The following is a 17,548-nucleotide window of genomic DNA, read 5'->3' on the forward strand; positions in this document are numbered from 1 at the left end:
CATGCCTTTGCATCCTCATAGCTTAGCTCCCACTTACAAGTGAGAACATACGATATTCGGTTTTCCATTCCTGAGTTACTTCACTTAAAATAATAGCTTCCAGCTTCATCCAAGTTGCTGCAAAAGACATTATTTGGTTCCTTTTTATGGCTGAGTAGTATTCCATGGTATATATATATACCACATATTGTTGTTGGTTGATGGGCACCTAGACTGATTCCACATCTTTGTAATTGCGAATTGTGCTGCTATAAACATGTGTGTGTGTACATGTGTCTTTTTCATATAATGACTTCTTTTCCTTTGGCTAGATACCCAGTAGTGGGATTGCTGGATCCAATGGTAGTTCTACTTTTAGTTCTTTAAGGAATCTCCATACTGTTTAACAGAGTAACTGTACTAATTTATATTCCCACCAACAGTGTAAAAAGTGTTCCCTTTTCACCACATCCACGCCAACACTATTGTTTTTTGACTTTTTAATTATGGCCATTCTTGCAGGAGTAAGGTGGTATCTCATTGTGATTTTAATTTGCCTCTCCCTGATAATTAGTGATATTGAGCATTTTTTCATATGTTTGTTGGCTGTTTGTATATCTTCTTTTGAGAATTGTCTGTTCATGTCCTTTGCCACTTTTTCATGGGATTTTTTTTTTTCTTGCTGATTTGTTTGAGTTCCTTGTAGATTCTGGATATTAGTCAAGGCCCACATTTTTCATAGAAGTTACAGTTTTTAATTCTACGACCAGGTAAAGACAGGGAAGCTCCATGATCTATAAAAATCGAAGTGTGATGGCTCAGGGTTAGGACCATTTCTTGGTGACATTTACACGGTTCAGTTGACCGACAGCAAATCTATGGTGGGAGGAACTTGGAAGCTGGCCGCCATCATGGCCTCTAAGGCCTCCACCCTGCACACCATGGCCTGGCTACATTCCTGTCTCACAGTCATGTAGGGCATTCTCAGCCAGTCGTGGTTCTCCACACGGTCCATGACTGCCAGTGCTTGCTGATGCGTTGCCTGCCAGGAATGTGACTGCAGGGAGGAGGGCGGTCCTGTGCTGGTTGTGCTCAGCTGCAGGAACTGGGGATAAGGTCGGAGGCCAAGTGTCCTCAGGCTGTCATTAACCTTTTCCTTCATCTTCTTCCCTACTTCCGAGTACTTGATACTACCAATTCCTGAGCCTTGGGAAGTTCCAATGTACACACTGAGTTGCTTTTTGGCTTTTCCCCACTACCAGGTCAGGATTTGGCTGTCTTGGATCTTCTTCTGAATCACTTACCACTCATGCATCTGGTTTTCAGCCTCTAAAAGGTTGTTGCTATTGTCTTTATCCCAACCTCTTTATCTTTTATCTGTTTGCCTTTAGAGAATCCTTTTACTGCCATTTTCATGGGGTCTCAGGACAGAGCAAAGGCTCACAGTTTGGCATTCAAACCACCACCCCTCAGCAGATGTCCAATGGGCCTTAGTCTTAAAGTTCCCAGTGCAGGAGACACCAGTCACGTTTTGGCCACACCTACAATATGAACCATTTTTATTCTATTTCTCTGGCTTGAAGTTTTTTGAAGGGAAGGAGCTAAGACTGAAGCAGGAATACTTTGTGGTGGCTGCAACCTTGCAAGATATCATCCGCCGTTTCAAAGCCTCCAAGTTTGTCTCCACCCGTGGTGCAGGAACTGTGTTTGATGCCTTCCCGGATCAGGCAAGTATTTAGTCTGTGGATGCGGTTGGGGTCCACTGAGGGATTGACTGGGATTTCTTATCAGATTAATTCCTCTCTCTCAGTGCTAAAAACGTTGAGCAGGAATAGTGTGCATCAAGCCTTTCATAGAAGGTGGGCATATCATCCAGTGCTTTCTCCAGATGTGTTAGGACGAAGAAGCCAGACCCTGAGCCATCCATTGCCTTCATGTTGATGTCTTTCCCCACCCAGGTGGCCATCCAGCTGAATGACACTCACCCTGCACTCGCCATCCCTGAGCTGATGAGGATTTTTGTGGATATTGAAAAACTGCCCTGGTCCAAGGTCTGGATAGTTTGGCTTCTTTTTCCTTTAATTAACCAGAATGGCTGCATTGAAAGACTGCCAAAAACTCCCTTTTTAGTTTTTCAAAGTAAGTTATTGTTGCTAACTTTCAACAGTTAAAGGTACATTTTCCCTGACGCTGACATTTTCCATCCTTAGAGTTTTACAGGGAGTAAGACTACAAAATAAATGACCACATTCCTAATGGGACACAAATCAATAGCTGTATTAAGGCTTATATTGTGTTTACCATTTTTGTGTTGAAAAAGATTAAAAATTAATTTATCTAACCTCAGAAGACAGCTAATTGAGTGTCCCCATAGCTTTAGAAGTCAGCATTTTACATACTTTGTACTTGCTGAGAGCACTATTTACGTTTTTATCCCTCAATCTTTGTGTATTTAATAAATGAAAGACACGTAAGGATAGTAGATAGATTGATCGGAATGCTGTCTTAAGCTTCATCGGTAGCTTTACAAGTGGCTTTCCCCTCACACCCAGAACATATTTCTATTATCTGGACTATTCAGGAACTTAGTGGAATTGAGTGCATCTGACTATGCACACTTGGAATTGTCCTGTTGCAGGCAAGGCAGGGTTGAAGAAGGGTTTGGCCTGTGCAGTGGGGTGCCCACCTTCAGGGCAAGCAGCTGACTCCTTCCTTTCTCCCAGGCGTGGGAGATCACCCAGAAGACCTTCGCCTACACCAACCACACAGTGCTCCCAGAAGCCCTGGAGCGCTGGCCCGTGGACCTGGTGGAGAAGCTGCTCCCTCGACATTTGGAAATCATTTATGAGATAAATCAGAAGCATTTAGATGTAAGTCATTTTGAGAGAATTTTTTCTCTTCATGAGTGTAAGGTCTTAAGGTGTTACAGATGGCTACAGTGTTCCCTCTTACCAAACAACTTCAATCATTGATACAGCAAAAGTATTCAAGTCCGAGTGGGGCTCCGGCAAAGGCAGCTTTTTGAAAGTGCTGAAATGGAGGGATGGCACCTCCATAGAGCTAACTCAACCCCTCCCCATGGAAGTGAAGTTTATATTGAGTATATCGAAGATTTTGCTTAAGACATCAACAGCGTTATCCCAATGTTGCTTTAAACCTGAGTGACCAGCAAGGGCTTTCTCTTCCTTTGGCTAGAGAATTGTGGCCTTGTTTCCTAAAGACGTGGACCGTCTGAGAAGGATGTCTCTGATAGAAGAGGAAGGAAGCAAAAGGATCAACATGGCCCATCTCTGCATTGTCGGTTCCCATGCTGTGAATGGCGTGGCTAAAATCCACTCAGACATCGTGAAGACTAAAGTGTGAGCCTCCATTACACTGGCAGTGGGTCTGACACTGACCCATTAATGGAATGATGCTACTAAATGCAGGGTTGCACTTAGGGATGAGGAAAGGCCTTGTTATGTTTAGTATTTTCTTCTATACAAAAAACTCTCCTCTAAAAAAAAAAAAAGAAAAGGAAAGAAAAAAATGCTTTCTTCTCAGAGCCATCTTAATACTAGGCATAGGAGCCAAAACAAACAAACAAACAAACAAAATACCAAAAAACTATTCTACTGAAAGTGTGGTATATATGTCAGTGTGAAGAAGTCAGATGGAAGTGACTAGCTTTGGAATTTTTCTGGTAATTCTTTTGAGTTGCAAGTGAATTTCTATTTAAATGACAGCCATAGCTACTGTCAGCCTGTCCCTCCACCTTTATTTAAACTTTCTAAGCCTGCACTTGGCTTCTTGAATATAACTCCGAAGTTTGTCCAGTGTGCAGGACCCTTTGCCGTTTCAGCCAAATTCAGTGATGTGTCTCCTCCGTCTCCAGATTCAAGGACTTCAGTGAGCTAGAACCTGACAAGTTTCAGAATAAAACCAATGGGATCACTCCAAGGCGCTGGCTCCTACTCTGCAACCCAGGACTTGCAGAGCTCATAGCAGAGGTAACTGGGAAGTGCTGAGAGGAAAGGAGGCCTGAATCAAATGCAAGAGGCATATGACTATACTTGTAACTTGTAAATCCAGTCTACAGCAGGGCTGGCTTCCTCAGCATGTGGCTTGTGCAGTCACACAGGGCTCCTTGCTGGGTTTCTCTGCTGTAGTCATCTTGAAATTGTTTATTATTATTATTATTATTATTATTATTATTATTATTATTGAGACAGAGTTTCACTCTATCGCCCAGGCTGGAGTACAGTGGTGCAATCTCTGCTGACTGCAACCTCCACCTCCCGGGTTCAAGCGATTCTCCTGCCTCAGCCTTCCGAGTAGCTGGGATTACAGGCACACATCACCATGCCAAGCTAATTTTTGTATTTTTAGTAGAGACGGGGTTTTACCATGTTGGCCAGGCTGATCTTGAACTCCCGACCTCAGGTGATCTGCTCCCCCTTGGCCTCCCAAAGTGCTGGGAATACAGGCATGAGCCATCACACATAGCTGTCATCTTGAAATTCTTAATTTTTGAACAAAAGGTCCTGCAAATTATGTAGCTAGTTACAGCTAACAGTATTCATAGGACACTCACATAGAAGATGGTTTTCTCTAGTAAAAGAGGATAATAAAGCTCATATAAATAACTAACAGAACCTGGGTTCCTGGTCACTCTTATAAGTAGATTTCCTGTTTTTAACACTTTAATACCAGTGAAGCTGGCCGGGTGTGATGGCTCATGCATGTAATCCAGTGCTTTGGGAGGCCTAGGCAGGAGACTCACTTGAGGCCAGGAGTTTGAAACTAGCCTGGGCAACACGAGACCCACTCCCACCACCACCACCCATCTCTACAAAAATAAAAAAAATTAGCCAGGTGTTGTGGCATGCACCTGTAATCCTAGCTACTCAGAGGCTGAGGCAAGAGGATTGCTTGAGCCCAGGAGGTCAAGGCTGCAGTGAGCTATGATCACGACATTGCTCTCCAGCCTGGATGACAGAGTGAGATCCTGTCTCCAAAAAAATTAAATAAAAATAAAAATAATTTTTAGGCTGGGCGCGGTGGCTCACGCCTGTAATCCCAGCACTTTGGGAGTCCGAGGCAGGTGGATCACGAAGTCAGGAGATCAAGATCATCCTGGCTAACACGGTGAAACCCCGTCTCTACTAAAAATACAAAAAAAAATTAGCCAGGCGTGGTGGCAGCGCCTGTAATCCCAGCTACTCGGGAGGCTGAGGCAGGAGAATGGCATGAACCCGGGAGGCAGAGCTTGCAGTGAGCCGAGATCGCGCCACTGCACTCCAGCCTGGGAGACAGCGAGACTCCATCTCAAAATAAATAAATAAATAAAAATAAATAAATAAAAATAATTTTAAAAAACTGCTGAAAATACATTTAAGATACTAGCAAAAGTATTCTTCCCACATAGACTTTACAGCCTCTTCTTTGAGTCAAACTATATCATGTTCTGTGTGATACGTGAACTATACTGTGGTAGATGACAGAGAGAAATACTGACAGAAACTGCCCATTTGGACTTGATTACTATCCCTAAATTGAAGTCACCTTTTCCTTTGAATTGAAAGAAAATTGGAGAAGACTATGTGAAAGACCTGAGCCAGCTGACGAAGCTCCACAGCTTCCTGGGTGATGATGTCTTCCTCCGGGAACTCGCCAAGGTGAAGCAGGTGAGCCTTCCAGATGTGGGTCCCCTCCTGGGCACTCACTGTGAGAGTTTATCCTGTAGTTTTTGTTTATTTTTTGAGACAGAGTCTCGCTCTGTTGCCCAGGCTGGAGTGCAGTGGCACGATCTCGGCTCGCTGCAACCTCTGCCTCCCAGGTTCAAGCGATTATCCTGCCTCAGCCTTCCAAGCAGCTGGGATGACAGGCACCCGCCACCGCGCCCAGCTAATTTTTGTATTTTTAGTAGAGACAGGGTTACACTATGTTGGCTAGGCTGGTCTCGAACTCCTGACCTCAAGTGTTCCACCCACCTCAGCCTCTCAAAGTGCTGAGATTACAGCCACGAGCCACCACGCCCAGCCTATCCTGTAGTTTTTAAAAACAGACCACCCAGCCGGGCGCAGTGGCTCATCCCTATAATCCTAGCACTTGGGCGGCCAAGGAGGGTGAATCACCTGAGGTCAAGCATTCAAGACCACTCTGGCCAACATGGTGAAACCCATCTCTATTAAAAATACAAAAATTAGCCAGGCAGTAGTGGCGGATACCTGTAATCCCCGATAGGATAATCGCTTGAACGTGGGAGGTGAAGGCTGCGGTGATCTGAGATCATGCCACTGCACTCCAGCCTGGGCAAAGAGTGAGACTCCATCTCAAAAAATAGAAAAACCAGACCACCCAATGCTTCTAAGCCAAAAGAGCTCTGGCACCATGCATTGTCTCAACAGGAGAATAAGCTGAAGTTTTCTCAGTTCCTGGAGACAGAGTACAAAGTGAAGATCAACCCATCCTCCATGTTTGATGTCCAGGTGAAGAGGATACACGAGTACAAGCGACAGCTCTTGAACTGTCTGCATGTGATCACGATGTACAACCGTGAGTCAGCCCCGTAGCCAACAGGCCCTCTTGCAGGTGGAAGCAGCAGCCTCAGCATAGGTCTCACTGCCCTGACCGTCAGCTGTCTTCCATTCCATCCACTTCTCCATCTTTTTCAGGCATTAAGAAAGACCCTAAGAAGTTATTCGTGCCAAGGACAGTTATCATTGGTGGTAAAGTAAGTTGATTCTATTCAATGGGGACTTGAGGGCTCTAATCTCTTGCCATTCTTCTACTTCATCATGGCTTCCTTCTGTCAATGCGTTTGACCTTCTTCCCCAAGGCTGCCCCAGGATATCACATGGCCAAAATGATCATAAAGCTGATCACTTCAGTGGCAGATGTGGTGAACAAAGACCCCATGGTTGGAAGCAAGTTGAAAGTCATCTTCTTGGAGAACTACAGAGTATCTCTTGCTGAAAAAGGTACTACCCTCATTGCAAAACATGCAGGGGCCAGGGCAAACTCTAGAGATTACATGGTATGAAAGATGGGGCAGCCAACCTCCAGGAGCTAGTAACTTAGGATAGAAGGTATCACTCTTTTGCAGAATAAGGGCCTATGGAAAGAGGTTTTAAAGTGACCCAAGTCACAATGAAATTGATGTCCTGGAGTCAGTATCACAGGATTATACTTGCAAGTACATTTTCTTCCAAGCCAGTGAGAGCTAGGTGCTGGGGGAGGCAGCCCTGAGGTTTCAGCATCATTCAGAACCCGCTCTGTAAAACAGAGGAAAGGTCTTCAGTTCCCAGCTCCAGTTTTGCAAGAGAACACCAAATCCCCAGTCCTCAGATATTCCTTTGGTCACCCTGTGAGAAGAAGAGCTGTCACTTGCTCTTGTAGCAATAATAAATGAGGGCAGATGTCAGGCTGCCAAAGCACGAGGCTTAGATGTGCCTCACATGGGCACTTCAGCATCAAGCATGATGCTCCCACATGGGGATAGCCAGATGGGCAAGAAGCCAGTGTCCCTTTCTCTTCCACTGGGACCTTTGGTTATTTGGGTCACAAGCTCACAGAGCACCATCCACATGCAAATGCCCAACTGTGTATTCACCCACTTCCCAAACTGAAAAGGTAGAAAGGGAGCTTTTTCTTTTTGTGGTGTTTTTAGGTCCTCTGATGTTACTATTTAAGAACTCTCTGCATAAAGAGAAAAGAGCCAGGTTCCCAGGGATGCAAAAGAAGATACATCTAATCCACAAATAAGCTCTCAGAGAAAAGCAGAAAAGTGGTCCTGACCTTTGTAGTCAAAGGAAGTGCTTCAGGCAGCTCTAATTTGTGTGCAAATCAGCCTGAAAAGTCAGGGGCTAGAAGTCTAGCCCCAGGCACACCTCAATTACCTGTGGCTTATTTCCCTGCAGGGAAAGTGGAAGGAAGGAGGTGAGAAGTAGAAGGAATGCAGACAATCCAGTCTCCTCAGGTTGCCAAAGAGGAGTCCTGGAGAGACCCTCTGAATGTTATGGATCAAGAGAGAGAAGTTCAGCCTGGGCAACATAGGGAGATCCCATACCTACAACAATTTTTAAAAATTAGCTGGACATGGTGGCGTTCGCCTGTAGTTGCAGCTACTTGGGAGGCTGGGGCAGGAAGATTGCTTGAGCCTAGGAGGTCAAGGCTGCAGTGAGCTGTAATTGCACCACTGCACTCCAGCCTGGGTGACAGAGTGAGACCCTGTACCAAAAAAAAGAAAGAAAAAAAAATTTCAATATATTTTATAAAGTAGAAGAAATAAAAATAAAACCGTAACAAAAATTGGAAGGAATAAAAGGAAGAAGAGAAATGTAGTATCAATGTTTGTCGCAGTCAATAGATACTCTTCAAAGTTTATAGCTCGAGAAAGAAATATAAACATATAAAATGGACAAAAGTGGTTGCCTGAGTCAAGGGGAAAGAGTGTGATCTGCCTTCTAGACCATTTGAATGTTTATCTTAATGTGCATGTATTACTTTAATTATCAAAACAGCCCAACTTAATAAATGCTTCAATACAATACAAGCAGATCTAGACAGACAAAATTACTAATTTTAACTTACCTTTCTTGCAGTCATTCCAGCCACAGATCTGTCAGAGCAGATTTCCACTGCAGGCACCGAAGCCTCGGGGACAGGCAATATGAAGTTCATGCTAAATGGGGCCCTAACCATCGGGACCATGGATGGGGCCAACGTGGAAATGGCAGAAGAAGCCGGGGAAGAGAACCTGTTCATCTTTGGCATGAGGGTAGATGATGTGGCTGCTTTGGACAAGAAAGGGTGAGAGAATGGCTTCTCTTTGCTAGGCAGGACCTCACCCCCCGCAGAAGGTATGTGACCTCAGAGGGCTTCCTGCCCACACAGATATCCCACTGAGGTTGGATCACATAAGAGGTGGCAGCAGAACATCTCCCATGATGAGGCAGGAGAGCCTCCTGGCCACAGATTAATATTATTAAACCCAGCAAGTAAAAGTACAGACACATGGAGGAGTTACTATTTGTTATCGGCCATTGCAGAGCTGGCCTCAAAGAGCTATTTTTCCTCCATACGTTTGATTTTTACTTTGATCAAAAGATGAACCAGTTTCTGGTTAGAAGGTTACCTATAATTTAAATTATGATCTAGTGCTCCTTTAAGATATCAAAGAAATGGATGAAAATGTGATAGAGAATCGATACGGGTGTACAGAAGTAATTGGAAACATTTATTTTCACTTAATATCTGGATGGGTTTATTAACCTGAGTTCAAGCACAAAATAAAGAGTACTGCCCAAAGAAGCAACATTTGGAGGATATTGAATATACTTCCAGACCCTTGGAAGTCAGTTTCACTCGGTAGCAACAACTTTTGAGAATCTGTGGATCCAAAAAGCAACTGATCTACTTCATACAATGTTCATTTAGAGCCATAAAGTCTGCTTTGAAATGGACCTTGCTGTATTCTACCACATCAGACTCTTGATCTTTGACTACAGTTTTCATTATCTATTGTTCTTAGTGTCTTTGGTTATAAGGAATCAAATTTACAGGGAGAAGGACTTACAGATCTAGTTAAAAGTTATATATACTCCTGGCGAAATCTATAATGACTTCTTTGAATGCTAGTATTTCTGAATGTATTTTTTCGCAGTGAATGCAGTGTCTAGTGTGTTGTTAATCACACAACACAATAACAGAGCCTCTTTCTTATCACCCACCCACCCCTACCCCACAGGTACGAGGCAAAAGAATACTATGAGGCACTTCCAGAGCTGAAGCTGGTCATTGATCAAATTGACAATGGCTTTTTTTCTCCCAAGCAGCCTGACCTCTTCAAAGATATCATCAACATGCTATTTTATCATGACAGGTGAGTTCCCATAAGAAGATGGTGCTATTTGGATCATGAAAGGGGGACAAGAAAATCTTAAACCAACCAACTCTAAAACCAACAAGAAAATCTTAAACCAATCTTAAACCAACTTAAACCCACTCATGTAGATCCGCATAAATTAGCGTGATCTGCTCAGGTAATTTAGGCTTGGGAAAAAAGTTAGATATTCTCCACCAACGATGCCAGTAAGGTTTAAGAATAACACACACAAATCTGATTCTCTTTTTCTCCTTCCACTGATATTCCCAACTTCCAAATGCATCCAAGTGATGACATTCTCACATGTGAGAACCATAAGAAGGTTGAGGGCTGGTTAAAAGTCTTACAAACAGAAATATGAATTTGGTAAACCAGCCATGCCCGATATTAAGCAAAAGATGATTTACATGGAATTTTAGCATATATCTATTAATGAAGCTTTTGACTGTTTTTTTTCCTCTTCCAATCACAAAATAAAAGGTTTAAAGTCTTTGCGGACTATGAAGCCTATGTCAAGTGTCAAGATAAAGTGAGTCAGCTGTACATGGTGAGTAAATTGCCAAGATTTATAAAGAAAACCAGTTTACTATGATTTAAAATGTGGGTTTTTAAAATTAAATCTAAATAGCAGATCCCCATTAAGCAATCAAAAAAACAACAACAAAAACAAACAAACAACAACAACAAAAAAAAAACCTTGACTTTTCCCAAGTTCAGGCCAAGGTTGAGATTTGACATTTCAGCAGGAGTTGTAATTTTTTTTTCTTTTTTTGAGACAGATCTCACTCTGTCGCTCAGATGGGAGTGCAGTGACGCGAACTTGACTCACCGCAACCTTCACCTCTCGGCCTCCCAAGTAGCTGGGATTACAGGCATGTGCCACTACACTTGGCTAATTTTTGTATTTTTTGTGGAGGTGGGGTTTCACCGTGGTGGCCAGGCTGGTCTAGAACTCCTGACCTCAGGTGATTCGCCCACCTCTGCCTCCCGAAGTGCTGGGATTACAGGCATGAGCCACCATGCCCAGCCAGTTGTAAATTTTTTAATATCCAAGTTTTTTAAAAGTCACAAATAATTCAATATTTATTGAGCACCCACCCCGTAGCAGACATGTCCTGGAAGCTAAGGAAATAAAGCCTCAGAGGGGCATTCGGTGTCTTTTTCATGCCAGGCGCTGTGCTGGCACTGAGAACACAGCATGAGCAAAGTTGAGGTCTCGCCCTCCCTCCCCTCCCTCAAGGAGCCTGTTTGAACATCGAGATTCTTAACCAGAGGTACACATCAGAATCACCAAGGTAGCTTCATCATAGTACAGATGCCAGCCCCGCCACTGAGATTCTTTCCCAGTAGTGGGTGGGGTTACCATCAGGATTTGAGAAACCTGCCATGAAGTTTCTAAGGCTAAACCATGGTTTGTTAAGATAAGGACTGACCCCTATTCTTTGAAAATTGCAAAATAAGTACCTCTTGTGGACTTCTCATGGAGGGGGCTGTATCAATAGAATATAAATGTGTAGAAAGAGAAAGCTTCATAACTGAATTTTTAAAAAAAGAAAGAAGAATAAAGAGACAATACTATACTGAGGGAAAAAAAAGGGATGGGTAGAGCCATGTGAATAAGCCTCCACATGCAAAGTTATACGCTTTATCAAACAACTCTCTAGCTGTGTTTTGTAAATATGGAAAAAGGTTGATCATCTCTGATAGGAGAGACTTTTGTGAATTTCAGATACTCTAGAGGAATGGATACTGGAGGGGGCTAGCTCTGTGCCAAGACTCCAGGGTGGGTTTTACTAACATTTCTTTCTATTCCTTTCCCAAGGCAGATAAAAGGGTAGTTCCTACAGTCATCCTAAATGTCCCATTGGGATTTTAAAAAGGATCATTCAACGCCTGTGCTGCTTTACAGCCCTTATCTTCTAATAGAATAATGGCCAGTTCCCCAGTGGCATATAGACCAGAATAAGTTCAAGTTAATGGCTACAAACAAGCAGGACAGTGCTAGAGCTAAGCTCAGGGGCTCACTACCTGCTTCCTGTACATTGGAGAGAAAAGCCATATACAGGCCCCAAGAATGCAAAGACACAGGGAAGAGAATGGCCACCTCAAGACAGATCAATAAAACAGCACAGGAAAGAAAAATATGTTCTTTTTTCTTTCCTGTGACAAATGTGAATGTCTGCTCTGTTAAAATTATGGCCCAAATCCAAAGCGTGCTCATCTAGAAACCCAGCATTTGATTTGGTCTTCCTTGTTCATTAGTGCAAATTGCAGCTTTTTACTCTTAACAATGATTGTATTGTTGAGACTTAGTAAACATGACCCATATGGCTGGGAAGTCTATTCATTATCCATTTAAATAGTTAAAGAAAATGAAGAGAGAAGGCTTTTATCCTCCTCTTATTATAGGAAGTTTCCAAAGTCTGAATAAACAAATTTCAGATGCTGTTTTGCTGTACCTTAAGGAATGATGGTAGTTTTAGTCTTTCTCGTAAGCATTTATAATGCATTGATAACATTTTTGAATAATGTTCTGTTCACTTCCAATACACTTTTAGAGTTCCTTACAAAATTAAGAGGCTATAAAATAAATTCTTTCTTATCATATTCTTTTATATAAAAATTATGAAATTTTGATATATTTTTATTAAGGATAAAGACTCAATTGACCCTGTTTTGAAGCCCCAGTGGAGTGTTTGGGACTCAGTGTAAGCCTACTAGGGTGCGTACCTTCAGAAAGAACAAGAAAAGCTAAGTAGGTCAATAAAGCCTCTCATTGAATTGTTTGCCTGCATAATAGCTAACATTTTAGGGTAGTGTTTTTCAAACTCTGTGAGCCATAGGATAAGTCTCTTGACATGGCATTTAGCAGACAATGATTCCTCCCCTATAGTTTAAAGGGAAGTATCTTCATTCATAAGAAAGCATGGGAAATATGGCTTACATGCCAAAACATTGTAACCATAGCAGGAATTGCCAACTAGGCAATGTACATCCATGATTTCTCTTAGAGTGAAAAATACTTTTTTCATTCCTAAGAGAATTATACTCTAAATATGAGAAAAGTGCATTCTATTCTACCTCTCAACAGACAAGCAAGAATATTTGTAATTTACTGTAATTTATTCCTGTCATTTTCCCTCATGAAATGTGTTTGGATGTGCTTGGCTGATGTTTATTATAAAGCTCACTGCACACTGGGACTCTGGGCTGTATATGCATATGTTGTTTACAGAATCCAAAGGCCTGGAACACAATGGTACTCAAAAACATAGCTGCCTCGGGGAAATTCTCCAGTGACCGAACAATTAAAGAATATGCCCGGGACATCTGGAACGTGGAACCTTCAGATCTAAAGATTTCTCTATCCAATGAATCTAACAAAGTCAATGGAAATTGAACTCTAGAATGTCTCTAGAAAACATAGCTTCTTACTGAGCTTGAACATTTTTACAACATTCACTGGTTTTTGTTTTGTTAGCTAATAATCTATAATAGTTGAGTATCTCTGGGAATGGGGAGGGAAATTATATGTAATAGAGCTTAAAAATAAAGTGTCAATTTCCAAGAGCTACATGAGTGCCAAAACTAATTTTATAGCAAATCTAGTGATGCTTTGCTACTGCTAGGATTTACCCCAAAACTAGTCATAAAATTAGAAAACTGCTTAGAAATTTCAAATGCCATTTAAATGAACTAAACTAAAATATAAAAAACTTAACTATGTAGAAGCAACTTTCTTACACTGCTATCTGAGTCCAAACCAAAGACCAATGTCTTAGTCCCTGTGGGCCGCTAAAACAAAATGGCATAAACTGGGTAGCTTACAAACAACAGAAATTTATTTCTCACAGTTCTGGGGGCTGGGAAGTCCAAGAGCAAGGCACTGGCCGATTCAGTGTCTAATGAGGGCTACTTTGTGGTTCATAGTTGAAGCCTTCTCACTGTATCCTCAAACGGTGAGAGGAGTGAAGAGCTCTTTTGGTCATAATTTATAAGGGCACTAATCTTATTCATGAGAGCTCAGCCCCACCTCCTATTACCGTCACACTGGTGATTAGGTTTCAACATAATTTGGGGGGCAGGCCCAGATGTTCGGACCATAGCAACTACCTTATTCACAAATATCCATAGAATGTTTGATAACTACATATTTTTAGATAGGATCTAGATTTTACCAAATTCTGGTTCTCCACAGTGAGGTTCCAGCATGTTTTACAAAGTAGATTATGATAAGCTAAACGAGAACATTCCATACTGCCTAACATTTGTACTCTCTGTTGTTAAAATGGCAAGTGATTTGTACAGACGTCAATGGCTTCAGCTCATCCGACCAGCCCAGTACAATTTTACATTAAAACAATACACATCACAGGTGGTGTTTGGACCAAGTCTTCATTGAAGATTTCCACTCCTCCCAGACTCATGACCACTGCTTGCTCAGGAAATCTCTGTAGAAAAAGGACCCAGATCAGCTCATACCCTTTCCCTACCTAAACAAGCAAAATATTATACATTTTTGTGTTGTGGCCTAAGTAAGCCAGAGCAGCCCTAATTGCCTTGAAGGGCAACATACATTTAGCAAAGCAACTCTTACCTCACGGTTATTAACAGTGTGGGGCTTTTACAAAGCAAGTTGTGTTGGAAGCCAGGAGGAAAGATAACCATCTTGACCCTCTCTTTGTTCCTGTATGCATTGCATGCAATTTCATAGAGCTGCAAGGGACAGAAAGAGACTCAAAGGCTGGCCGTTCAAAGCTGTAGATTTTTCTAGTCCAATTTCCCTAAAAGTGTACAGAAACAGCTAACTTGGGGAGTTTGTTCCATTAAGCCAGAGACACAAAAACTCTCCATGTCCCAGTTGGCTGTCTCTACAGCTAAAGATCTGAATGCTGCTCAGCTAATATAGAATACTGATAAAACCTCATCCTTCCCTGCTTGAACCCCCCTGCAAAATGACAAGGAATTGCTATGGACCCACTCTAGTAGAAGTTTGTTTAAATTCTGCATCTTCCATTTTAGAGCCACTACAGTAGAGATGACGTAGAGGTTCCCACAGCAGCCTGGGATACCCTACACTTGCAGCTCCACACAACCCAGATGAGGAGCCAGGCTCTGCCACAAACACTCCTTTGAGCTAAAGTAGCCAAGAACACTGATAGCCATTTTATAAACCTATAGAGGCTACTTAGGGGTGTAGAGAATCGCCTATAATGTCAGAGACCCTCCTTTAGGCTCTAATCAAAGTTTGGCTGAATGAAAAAAATGGTGAAATGAGTATAGTATATTTCAGTCAGCATTGAGCCCTTAGTTTACCTTTTTCCCATACTCCAAAGGCACTGTCCTGTCATCCTCTCCGTGTAAGATGAGAAGAGGAGAAGAAAGGAATTTAACACTAGGGACAAGTAGAAGAAAAGCATTCAGTTAAAGAATTATACATTGAGATTTCTCCTCTTCTAAGTTAGAGCTTTAGCAAAACATGAGGCCTGTCTAAATTACAAGAAATTTCTTTCCTTCCTTCCAAGGAATAACAATATCATACATTTAAAAATTTCACATAGTAGCTTTTTTTCTCCATGCAAGTTTCCCTCTCTCCCATTTACTCATGCAATTTAACTGGCTGTTTAATTAATTTACTTCTGCATAATTTTCAGAAATACTAAAAAAAAAAGCACTGAAACACTGATTTTGTACACTGTTAGAAGAACCTTATATTCTTCTTTACTCCACCTATTTTGTAACATCTGAAATATTTTATTAAAAGACTAGAAAAGAAAACAAAACTCAAAACCTCAATAAAACAAAAACTATGACAGAATCAGAGACCTCTTTGTAGCAATTTGTTTACTTTTCTCCATAAATGTAGAGGATAGACACAGAGTTAACAGGTCTGATTAGCTTCCTGGTCAACCCCCTAGTTTGCTAATTCAAAAGGGCTATGGCATGAAGAATGTCTTGTCTCCCACTCCAGTTACTTCCTCAAACAATGCTTTCCTGTCCCCCCAAAATTCTGATAGCCATCCATCTCTGCCACAGTGACTCACTGACACCCCTGAGAATGTTGGATTTTCTCAAGTGTGTTGACATAGAAAAGTGTATTGGCAACAACTATTTGGAAGCATTCTTAAATTCTCTAACTGTAACAGGCTAACTTGATAAATTCTAGTCATTGGATTTGCTGTCACGTTAGTAAGGTGGATGGTAGATGAGTTTTCATTATATGGGGAAAAAGGCCTAGAAGTCAGAGATGCCTCAAGAAATGTTAGGCTGGTTGTTTGTTTGTTTGTTTGTTTTACGGGATGTCACTCTGTCACACAGGCTGGAGTGCAGTAGCACAATCACAGCTGACTGCAACCTCAACCTCGCAGGCTCAAGTGATCCTCCTACTTCAGCCCCACATGTAGTTGGGATGACAGGCACGTGCCCCCACGCCTGGCTAATTTTAAAAATTTTTGGTAGAGATGGTGTCTCCCTATGTTGCCCAGGCTGGTTTCAAACTTCTGGGCTCAAGCTATCCTCTCACTTCAGCCTCCCAAAGTGCTGGGATTATAGGCATACGCTAACACTCCCAGCCCTTTAAAAGGTCTTGATAGGCCATAGATATACAACTTTGTTTATGAATTCAGAGAGAGTACTGAATTGGTGAAGTCATTGAATTAGACATGAGGAAAATAGCAAATACTAAAAATTCATAGATACTTTACCCAAATCTTAGTGCCCATCTAAGAAGCACAGAACAATATTCTAAGAATAAGAATGATATTCAGGATGTCTCATGTCACCATCCAGTAAGTCACATGATAGTTGCCCCTAGAATCCTTTAGATACAGTAATAATGCATGTCTTTTCATCATTAACTTACTTTTCATCATTAGGAAAGACTATTTTGTCTTTTCTCAGGGCATCCATAAGTGTACGTAAAAATCCTGGAATGTTCCGGTAAATCTATTTTTAAAAAAGAAAAAAAATGAATATTTGCCCCATAGCTATGCCATTTGTTATATAGTCTTTCACTATGAACCAGGGTAACACAGAGAGTAGTGACTCTCTAAATAAGGTAAAGTCACAAAAAACTTTTACGATTTAAAAAGTAATGCACGTCGGGAATTTGGAAAAAAAGAAAGGAATGTGGAAGAAAAAAGCACACATAATCCTGCCATCATAGATCATCATTGTTAACATTTTGTTTTCACTTCCTACAAATGGCACCACTAACTCTTACTTCTCCATGTAGAAGCAGTGGTATGCAAAACCTAAAAATTGCTTCTACTGTGAACATAACTGGTTTAGTTGGTGGACAGAATATTCTGATTAGTCAAAAATTCTGATGAAAATATACAATACATAGAAAATTGATTTTAGAGAATTTGAACATTACAAACTTTTGAATATGATTTAATATGCCAATGCCTTAAAAGACATTTTAGTTTTTAACAATGACCGCAGGATTCCAGATATAACAATGCTCACTCTAGACATACTAAATTTGTTGTTTAATAGCAAAATCCAAGAAATAGAATGCTAGCTAAATCCACTTTTACAATGTTTTGACTCACATAGTCAACATGTAAGTTAGTTTATATGCCCTAGAAATATCCATTTCATCTGGAAATAAGGAGTAAAGGATAAAAACTCTGAGCAATATTGCACCTTTCTCACAAACTTTGAATCCTGCCTCCAAAACTGCATCCCAAACCCATT

The 17,548-nt window shown here is 41.4% G+C and overlaps 2 protein-coding genes across 5 annotated transcripts in view; one reads left to right on the top strand and one right to left on the bottom strand.

Moving 5' to 3' along the window:
* PYGL (glycogen phosphorylase L) overlaps positions 1-13,417 on the top strand; it is a 39,692-nt gene extending 26,275 nt beyond the window's left edge. For all 3 annotated transcript variants that reach the window (XM_055289400.2, XM_055289401.2, XM_063644579.1), the window contains 13 exons: positions 1,563-1,706; positions 1,938-2,030; positions 2,703-2,849; positions 3,175-3,338; positions 3,854-3,968; positions 5,544-5,645; positions 6,369-6,516; positions 6,636-6,694; positions 6,800-6,941; positions 8,565-8,772; positions 9,710-9,844; positions 10,328-10,394; positions 13,083-13,417. In XM_055289400.2, the coding sequence (XP_055145375.1) occupies positions 1,563-1,706; positions 1,938-2,030; positions 2,703-2,849; positions 3,175-3,338; positions 3,854-3,968; positions 5,544-5,645; positions 6,369-6,516; positions 6,636-6,694; positions 6,800-6,941; positions 8,565-8,772; positions 9,710-9,844; positions 10,328-10,394; positions 13,083-13,247 (1,689 nt within the window). In that variant the 3' untranslated portion in view covers positions 13,248-13,417. The remainder of the gene's footprint in view (positions 1-1,562; positions 1,707-1,937; positions 2,031-2,702; positions 2,850-3,174; positions 3,339-3,853; positions 3,969-5,543; positions 5,646-6,368; positions 6,517-6,635; positions 6,695-6,799; positions 6,942-8,564; positions 8,773-9,709; positions 9,845-10,327; positions 10,395-13,082) is intronic.
* Positions 13,418-14,223: 806 nt separating this feature from the next.
* ABHD12B (abhydrolase domain containing 12B) overlaps positions 14,224-17,548 on the bottom strand; it is a 29,555-nt gene continuing 26,230 nt past the window's right edge. For both annotated transcript variants that reach the window (XM_055289429.1, XM_055289428.1), the window contains 4 exons: positions 16,710-16,792; positions 15,164-15,242; positions 14,445-14,563; positions 14,224-14,298 (listed from right to left, as the gene is read on the bottom strand). In XM_055289429.1, the coding sequence (XP_055145404.1) occupies positions 14,271-14,298; positions 14,445-14,563; positions 15,164-15,242; positions 16,710-16,792 (309 nt within the window). In that variant the 3' untranslated portion in view covers positions 14,224-14,270. The remainder of the gene's footprint in view (positions 14,299-14,444; positions 14,564-15,163; positions 15,243-16,709; positions 16,793-17,548) is intronic.

This window comes from Symphalangus syndactylus, chromosome 8 (assembly GCF_028878055.3).
Source record: "Symphalangus syndactylus isolate Jambi chromosome 8, NHGRI_mSymSyn1-v2.1_pri, whole genome shotgun sequence".
In the NCBI taxonomy this organism is placed as follows: Eukaryota; Metazoa; Chordata; class Mammalia; order Primates; family Hylobatidae; genus Symphalangus; species Symphalangus syndactylus.